We start from the raw sequence: 9873 nt of genomic DNA, 5'->3' as shown, positions 1-9873 counted from the left end.
ATCTTGGTGTTTTACATATGCGATTTAACCTTAGCTGTTGCTTTAAGATATTTTCACAATAATTTTTCATATATGATAAAATGATCATTAACTAATTTTAAGTGGAGTTCTTGTTTTAATAAAATACTAGATTGATTTTTAAGCAAATGCACGTATAAATAAAATTACAAACAAATGACAGCATATGAATATTTATTACTTCCGCCGAATTTTTAAATGTTGCAAATATCACAGCATTGCTTTCCACTGAAAGACATTTGTGGTTTAGACCATGTATAATATAAAACAAGTATAAATCATGTAGATAATAGGTATCACTAATAAAGAAACATAACAAAACAATCACTGAGGAAAACAACACTAACACAAAAAGTGTAACGATAATAAAACTGACTTTGGAGTCGTATCGTGCAGATAATAACACATATATATAGTATAACCCCTCTAACTCGTAGGACACACCCTACTCGTCAAACTGGTCGCATGGTTCCGACCGTCGTTCTCCTGTATATGTCATGCACCAACACTCCGGATTGCTCGAACCGCTATTCCTTTATTCATCGAACCGGTGTTTAGTACTTTTGATTTTTGTAATCTACAGCATTTCAAAATGTACCTTTTCATCTATCTCGATCCAATATTACCATTGTAAAGGTTAATATCCCTTTTATAAATAATGAAAATACAATTAAGCACAAAAGTTCTGAGCTATACTCTGACGACTCAAATACCCCGTATTACTCAGGCTATTTACCGGTTCGAATTATAGGGGTTTAACAGATTGAGTGATGGAGAAACGACACACAATTGTCATGTAGAAATGTATGCGTATAGGATCAGGAGTGCTATAATGTGCTTCAACAAACAAAAATACAATACGATCTCAACCGAACAGAGTAAACTTAATATTAATACACGAATTGTAATAATTGAGCAAACATTTACGTTAAGAGTTATTACATATTTAAATTGTGATTTTTTTCTGATTTATCAAAGGGACATTTTAAAATTGAATGTTATAATTGCTTAGTTACTATAAAGGTATCAATGCTATCACCGTTATAATTCAAATAAATCCAACTTGATTTGACAAGGTAAAACTCATGTTTATAAAAATACATAAACTTGTCACTTCTACTATATAAACCAAGGCAAAGTGAAGTATATGTAACTGACACCCAAAACGTGACTATTATGACGTCACTTCTGTTGATGTGGTGACGTCAACTGATCACCGTCAAAATGGTTGTTCTATCTCGTGGATTAAATCGTCGTTAATAAACGGTTTCCCCTGATCTAGCTGAAACAATGTTAATACAGAGACCCAAAAATGAGTCGATAATGTAAATATAAACATAAAACTATCTTACTATGGCATCTATGGTCTATATAGATGCCAGAGCTTTGCAGACAATCAACTCATAACTCGAGCTTTGTCTGCAAAGCTCTGGCATCTATATAGGCCATAAATGTCATAGGAAGATGGTTTAATGCTTAAGAAATGGCAGAAAGTTGTGAAATCTAGTACATATGTACAAATGGGAAAATAGATCAATATGATCTTTGAAAACAGAATAACTTTGCCCTATACATGTATATCATATATCCACATATTTAGTTTATTTCCTATGAGTTTATATAATTTGACCTGTGTGGTATGCTGTATTCTTGTCTATTACAAGAAAACACAACACGAATATACCAAGCCTTACAAAACATGAATAACTCTAACTGATAATAGCTCCTTAACCAAAACCGACCATCCATTTTCTTTTGTTTGTATTACATTTTACAGGATTTAAGACTATTGTACTCATGCATACAACAACGTTTTTTTATATATGCCATTGTTCAATTGCCAAACAACCATTAAGAGGGAGTGACTTCGTATCATACGTTATGAGAAATTGAGACCTGTATACATCATATACATATGTTACATATACAGAATAAATAGATATTTCTCTACCCGTTTTCAAAACACATATAGAAAACAAGACAATAAGATGTAATAAAAGAATAGAAAGCACGTCCTTGCTGATAACATAATCAAAATAGTAAAATAAATAAAACAAGACGTTTAAATTGCACGAAGAACCAGTCAATGCAACACAGAAACGGTTTTGAAAATATATCACATGTGAAAATAAGAAAAATACATAAATTTCTTCAAAATAAAAAATCTGGCACTTTACAATTAGTTTTATACTGCGATCGAGCTTTGTTTTAGTCGACCCCATAATCGTCTTTCAAGATGTTCGGGATGATTAACTCAAACTTAATAGTACACAAGGTTTCAATCTTTCTTCGTATAGACATCGCATTACTCTTTTGCAATCGTTAAATACTAAATACTTAATAAATGAACAAATAGAAATTCATTTCAATTATAATACTGGTTTCTCAAAATAATTATCTTCCATACGAGATTGAAATAATATATGTATTCTGCACTGAAATGCGTCGTTTTCTACAACTATGTCTTGCGATAAGCTGATTACTGACACAAATTATCACGAAGTACCAATGCTGGCTCCCTTTGATATAGCTTTCTTCTCATAGCAGATGCAAACCATGCAGATTTACACAGGACATAATAGTTACGAAAGTCATACAACTAAATATGCAACGGCGAGAATTGGTACTTGACAAGAATTTGGTAAATTAAATATACTCTATGCGTTTATAACTAGGCAATATTTTACATTTGTAGTCCAGAACAGTGACAATGAATATGGAATAAAGAAGTACAACGTCCATTGATAATTTTACTTAAATATAGCATTATTTGATAGTTTTTAAATGTGACTAGTAAGAAAATCGTAAAAACTGACGATGCAAGTTTAAATGCATAATAAAAAATATGAAGTATTAAGTTTCACGAATCGTTTATGAGTGATTCCCCAGTCGTATCAAAGTTAAAAGGTAGCCGTTTTAATTATCTATCTGCCTGCATTCCAACGTGCTCGCCAATCATTATAAAGAACACGCGAGTGCAATACCTTTAGTTTAATGCCTAGCTGTTCCGAAATAACATCAAACTTGCTTTGTCAGTTTTTAACATATCAATGAGCTAAATCTATACCTTTGTGTTGGTTTACTGATAATCCCTGAAGTAAAGCGATATTAATATAATACTGAAATTATGCATCGAATGAACCACTATTTGTTCCTATATTGACTTTAAACGGATCTCCTTCTGGCGTTTTGATCCATTGTCTTTCATTTGTTTTTGTGGAATACTCATATACCTGGCCAGTAGCTGTAAATTAAAAGTCGAAATATCATTTCATGTAAAAACGCAAGAATTTCATTCGTATGAAAAGGTGAAATGGAGAGAAAATAACGGCTGATGTTTCAAATTATCAAATAAAATCATCCGAAAATTGTACACATTATTTAACACTTTCACATGTAAGATCACATGTAAGTACGATTTTTTGCAAAATTTATGTCCTTTTATTTTTTTCTAATACTTATAGAAATTGGTCTTAATAATCGAAATAAGTTGTACTCTCTGGATTACCAGTGTTACTAACTATACTGCTCAGAAGAGATGATAATTTATCAATATATTCTACGCATTTCTACTTAAAATTAGGAAAATTACCATTAATTTGTTACCTTGGTCAACCGCCCTTCCGTCAAATTCTCGATTGGTGACGACAAAGTCACTCTTCTTTTGCCAGGCATTGATATCCCCTCCTGGTTCCACTACGAAGGCTGTGTTTGTAGGTGGTTTACTTTTGAATGCCTGTAAAATACATTTTGAGTTGATTTTATAGCCCACTGCAGTGTACCTTTCCGAAGCTGATTTTGATTTTTTTAAATGATAATTTAAAGGATATTGATTAATATCGCAAGAAGTGTAGCAAAAATTATTAGCCTAGCACAAATACTACACTGATCATCTTCTTTTTTTCTTGGTGGTGTAACCTTAATTTTCTTGTATTATAACTTTTTTGAAAAAATTTATTTTTTGCTTCTGAATATATAGTAGGCCTTTCATGTGAGTAAAATAGTCTTTTTACTCTCGAAAAGAGTATATTTGTACACTGTGTAAAAGCATTATGATTTGAGACAGTTAGTATAATATATTCACCGAGGAAGAGGTGAAGGAGGAATAGGAGGTGGAGAAGGAGGTGGAGGAGAAGAAGGAGGAGGAGAAGTAGAAGAAGTAGAAGGAGGAGGAGGAGGGGAGGAGGAGGTGGAGGAGAGGAGAAGGATGAGAAGAGGAGGGAGGAGGAGGAGGAGGGAGAAGGAAAGGAAGAGGAGAGGAGGAGGAGAAGGAGGTGGAGGAGGAGGATGAGAGGGAGAGGAGAGGAGAGGAGAAGGGAGAGGTGGAGGAGGAGGAAGAGGAGGAGGAGGTGGAGGAGAGGAGGAGGAAGATAGGAGGAGGAGAGGAGAAGGAGGAGGAGGAAGAGAGGAGGAGGAGAGGAGAGGAGGAGGAGGAGAGAGGAGAGGAGGAGGAGATGAGGTGGAGGAGGAGGAGGAGGAGAGGAGGAGGAGGAGGAGAGGAGGAGGAGGAGGAGGAGGAGGGAGGAGGAGGAGGAGGAGGAGGAGGGAGGAGGAGGAGGAGGAGGAGAGGAGGAGGAGGAGGAAAAGAGGAGGTGGAGGAGGAGAAGGAGAGGAGGAGGAGGAGGAGAGGAGGAGGAGGAGGAGGAGGAGAGGAGGAGGAGGAGAAGAGGAGGTGGAGGAGGAGGAGGAGAGGAGTGGAGGAGGAGGAAAAAAGGAGGTGGATGAGGAGAAGGAAAGGAGGTGGAGGAGGAGGAGGGGAAGTGGAGGAGGAGGTGGAGGAAGGGGAGAAGGAGAGTAAGAGGAAGGGGAGGGGAGGAGGAGGAGAAGGAGAGGAGGAGTATTCGAGCAAAATGAATATCTTATGTTAGAATAATCCCGCAGATTTTTTAATAAAAACAAATACTGGTTAGAAATTTAAATTTTCATCGTTCAATGTGGCTTGTTCTTCATTCAGATATATGTGAATGTCAGCTGCAATATTGGACACTAGTCTAATAACCTACCGATGCCGCTGCCACAGCCTGCAGTCCAGCTCGCCTTCCTTGGCCTAAATAGATTAAAATGGTACATCAATAATTTCTGTATATCTTTGCCATTGATTGTATATGCTGATAGTTATATGTGACGTTATCTTCATACAGAAGAATGAACGAAAGTGTTTTTTTAATATTTTATTCATCACCAATAGGTACTAACATACCAAGAGTTACAATACTATCCGGTACTTACAATGTAGAAATACTCGCCCAGACACATATAGTTAATATAAAATGTTATCATCAACGTTTTTAAAATATCACGGCATCAATATAATGGCTTACATCAAATCATTTATGAAATATAATTGTATTCCTAAATAAGTATTTACAGGAGAAGCGATAAGATATGAGGAATTAAAACCAAAAATGAGATACACATTCAGTCTTATTCCCAAGGTTAAAAACGATTTTTTTGTCGATAACACGCATGTGATGTACAGAAGAACAGCAATGAAAAAGTCTTCTGCTATTAGAAATTTGTCCGTTACTATTATCTTTTGACAGATAATCATTTTCACAAACGAAATTACCGCTTATATGTCAGTAACTGATCTTACGTGAATATGGTGGTGGTTCTTTGTTTGATGGATCTGTGGATTCTACGATCTCGGCTCGTGGTTTGCCACTGGTAGTCGTATCAGCCGTTTTACTGGCGAAAATATATATATATTTGATTCATATATAGAGAATACATGGTCAACGTCTTAATTTGTAAACTGTATTTCGACCACGGTTAAGAAAAAAAAACTTTTGTCTTTATGTGACGAGCCAAAATACAGCTTATATTTTAAGACACTGGCCATGTGTACTTTATATTACAAAAGTGCATAATATGATTTTTCATATTTAATAGTATTGCATTTATTAGCATTAATGTATTTAAATGTTTAACAAACATGTCCGACTTTCAAACAATGGATCAACCAATAGAAGATTGATGGAATCGGCGCACGTGAAAGAATATATAGCTGTTTTCCGTCAGTGCTGAATACAGCAAAAATATTTGTGGTAGGTGTATTCCGACAATACCAATGCTGGATGCAGGATAAAAACCTTGCAATACCATTTTAGAATAGATTCCATGTGTTACATTGTACAAGGGAATACGTTTAACAGTTGCCAAAATTTCAAATCTGCGTAGCACAACTAAATAACCCATTCTGACCTGTGCTCTGATAGCATCGATATACAGCAACAGTAAATGTGAATACAAAACGTCGATGTCATAATGATTTTCCTATCAATCTAGTTCTGAGTTACTACTACATACATGTACAATGATAACATGACACATACATTAAAGTGCTTTCATAAAAAGTCACAAAAATTACCTTCTTTCTCTGCAGTATTTCACGATCAGTATGGTAGCCATGGTGATACAAACGACGCCGACGAGAACACAAATGGTAGTTACAGCGATTCCGGTCGCTGTTTCTATCCAGGGGGTGCTACTGTCGGAGGTTCCGGTATCGTAGAGTGGTATCTGCTGTATTACATACGGGTCCCACGAAGCCCCTGTAAAATTGCCACGCAATATATGCAAAAGTCTGAAAGATGAAAACTTTCGTGCATAATTGATGCAATTGGCCCTTAATAAACAACAGGGAAAAAAGATAAACAAAAAAAAAAACAAACAAAAAAGCGCAAGAACAGGAGGTGTTAAAGGCGCCGAAAAACTAAGGATGCTGAATATTTGTGGTCGTAAATTTTTTTTGCAATTTAAATGGAATAAAAATTCCGGAGAGTTGAGTTCAAATTAATGGCTTATATACAACGTCACTTGAAATTTACCTTCCACATTTCAATATGGCTGAAATGTGTTACTATAAACATAATCATTTTAGTGCCGACTTATTTTTTTGTTTTTGTTTTTATGCCTCACCAACTTTTCATGGCGATATAATTTTTTTCCGATTTCTACTCAAACGCGAAATACATGATATTATTCCGTTTTTGTATACTCCAAAGTTACCTCCCTTATGTGTAGATATCAATCTTCGCTGAAAGGTATTACGTTACGCTCGTAAACACTCGACGTCACAATCAATACATATCCTCAAATGTATATAACTCTGTAATATGCTAATACAAAATACAGCAAGTTCAGTATTACCTGTCACACTTGCTGATGGTGTCCCGGCCGTGTCGGAAGCAACGAATCCTTGGGCAGCGGCCGCACTCAGGAACAGTTTGTCTGAATTTACGTTACTTATGGAATCTGTGGTAGTGTCTTGTAAGACATACATGTGGACAATGATCAGACTGAAAAAGTAAACCAGATAATCTTTATGTATCATTTACTGAAACATACGAAATACAAATGTGTACCACAATATTAAGACTACGATTATAATGATATCATGCGTTAAAGATAGGTATAACTACCGGAAAACAGAAAAGGTAAGACATTTTGATTTTTAGATTTTTGAGAAGAAAGAGGGATTAAGTAACCATATGAAGACGGATGCTTATAATGTTACCAAAATGTACACTTTACAAATTAATTTGCATCCAGCATGAAAGGTGTCTTGACACCGTGAGTTAACAGAGCAAACGGAAAACGCTTTCCAATAACATTGTTTATCTTCAATTTGATGATTATGTCTTTCTTACCTGCTGGACGACTCGACTATACACCATCGTTTGACAGACGCAGTCGAGTATGTCACCTGGTATACGCTGTCTAATTGACTGATGAAGGCACTTTCTACCGTCTCGTAATATGTCTTGTTGATGCCGAGGTAGAATGAGATTACAACAAGTGAAGGGGTATAGGCATCTATCCTGATGGTGGTACTGGTGCTGGTCCGCTGTGTTGCTCCTCCGTCGTGTGCATAGCCGTAAGAAATGTATCGCTTACCACTGGACAATGTCGAAGTCCGAGTGATTTCACCTGTGATCATACAAACAACATACAAATGTACCGTAAAACTGTGAATTTTCGAGGCGATTATATCGCATCGATGGTTATTTTTACAGATTATTATTTTTTAATTTGAACCGCTATGTAGGTGTCAACTAATTCTAAGTATTTCGCAAATCAAATTTTCGAGATCTTTGCAATATCTCACAACATCGCGATGATATTATCCTTGCAAAAATAATGATTTAGGCGGTATTTCGTAGATCGTTGCTGTGCTTGTTTAGACGGAAGCTTTATGGATATCAAGATAATTAACTTGTTATAAATTTGTGAATGTAATTTGCTCAAAAGAAAAAGAGTGCTCACTTTATGTTCGTTAGAAAGATAAGAAAATCTAAATATGTTGTTGTCATTATGATGTAGATATGATCAATTTTTAGCATATTTACAAAATCATGTAAATGTTATCATAAATTGAAGCAGTCTTACCTGTACTTGAGTCCATTGTGAAGTCATTATTAGCGGTAGTGAAGTAATAATACAACTGGGCGTTAGCACCCTCATCTGCATCTGTGGCAGTCAGCGTTAGTATGGTAGGATTACATGAACCTGTATATGGAACTTCACTATTGTAATAAGTTGGAGAAAATATCGGGTCGTTGTCGTTTTCATCATCCACTGTAACGGTGAGAGTTGTAGATCCAGTTCTAGGCGTTGTACCGGTGTCAATAGCTAGAACAACTACGGTAAATGAGGCATCAGTTTCCCGATCGATCGGGAATGTTTTCACTTCAACTAGTCCAGAAGACGAGTCAATCGTCAGGTAAAAATCTGCCCTGGCTCCGGCTGTTGTAGAGGTGTCAAACGAATATACAATGACTGCATTAACACCTGTGTCCGCGTCCGTGGCAGCCATCGTGGTTATAGATGTACCAACAGATGCATTTTCCGTCACTGTGGCTGTGTATGTGGTACTGGCAAATGTTGGGTCATTATCGTTCAGATCATTTACTGTTATGGTTACATTAGTGTCGGAAGATAGCACTGGCGTTCCTGAATCCTGGACACGGCACCAAATAACGTACATGTCGACATTCTCTCTGTCTAGACTGGCACTTGTCGTTACCACACCTGTTGATGTGTCTATAGTCACAGGAATCGAACCACCAGACCAGTACCCAATAATGTTGTAGCTTATCGCCGAGTTTACTCCTGTATCCGCATCCGTAGCTGCTATCGTACCAACATTTGTACCGGTAGCGACATTCTCGTCCACAGCAAACATGTAAGGTGCTGCAGTCCACGCTGGCGTGTTATCGTTTAAGTCAGCAATTGTTACTGTACAGGTTACACTAGCTGTTCTCGGAGTCGCACCATTGTCAACAACGTATACCTCCAACGTATAGGACGCTGTTATTTCTCTGTCGAGGGCATTAGCCGTTTGTATTATACCCGTACCCACCTCTATCTTAAAGTCTGTATTGGTATTACCAGAATTTATAGAGTATGACAACTGACTGTTTTGTCCGTCGTCGGGGTCGGTAGCAGTGATAGTGAAGACAACTGTGTTGACGGCGATGTCTTCGTCTATCGTCGTATCGTATGTACCAGATATACTCGGGTCGTTGTCGTTTACATCTATCAATGAGATGGTTACAGTCGATGTCCCGGTGAGTGGGATGGTACCTTTATCAGTAGCTAGGATTACCATGTCGTAACTGAAATGAAAAAGTATTTCAAGGCTGAAGATTAAAATGAAAACATACAAAAATGAAATGACTTTGGTGTGCTTACAGTAATAATTTGGAACACACCATGACTTATCATAAATATCGAGATGTATAGATAAAATTTGGTTGACAATCGCTAACTGACTTGTCTCTTTAACTGTGTTGTATGTTTCAATTATAGCTTTTGCGTGACTTCCTTCTTTAATCATGCTACAGTGAAACG

The 9873-nt window shown here is 36.7% G+C and overlaps 1 protein-coding gene across 2 annotated transcripts in view; it reads right to left on the bottom strand.

The window, feature by feature from the left end:
• Positions 1-175: 175 nt before the first annotated feature.
• LOC138304632 (protocadherin Fat 4-like) overlaps positions 176-9873 on the bottom strand; it is a 30747-nt gene continuing 21049 nt past the window's right edge. The window contains exons 19-26 of one of the 2 annotated variants that reach the window (XM_069244803.1): positions 8410-9638; positions 7671-7950; positions 7171-7319; positions 6389-6572; positions 5615-5706; positions 5022-5065; positions 3611-3754; positions 176-3262 (exon numbers count right to left, since the gene is read on the bottom strand). In XM_069244803.1, the coding sequence (XP_069100904.1) occupies positions 3173-3262; positions 3611-3754; positions 5022-5065; positions 5615-5706; positions 6389-6572; positions 7171-7319; positions 7671-7950; positions 8410-9638 (2212 nt within the window). In that variant the 3' untranslated portion in view covers positions 176-3172. The remainder of the gene's footprint in view (positions 3263-3610; positions 3755-5021; positions 5066-5614; positions 5707-6388; positions 6573-7170; positions 7320-7670; positions 7951-8409; positions 9639-9873) is intronic. The other variant, XM_069244802.1, reaches the window with a different exon arrangement.

This window comes from Argopecten irradians, chromosome 12, assembly GCF_041381155.1.
Source record: "Argopecten irradians isolate NY chromosome 12, Ai_NY, whole genome shotgun sequence".
Lineage (NCBI taxonomy): Eukaryota > Metazoa > Mollusca > Bivalvia > Pectinida > Pectinidae > Argopecten > Argopecten irradians.
The sequence above is the reverse complement of the archived record's forward strand: the minus strand, read 5'-3'. Positions and strand labels throughout refer to the sequence as shown.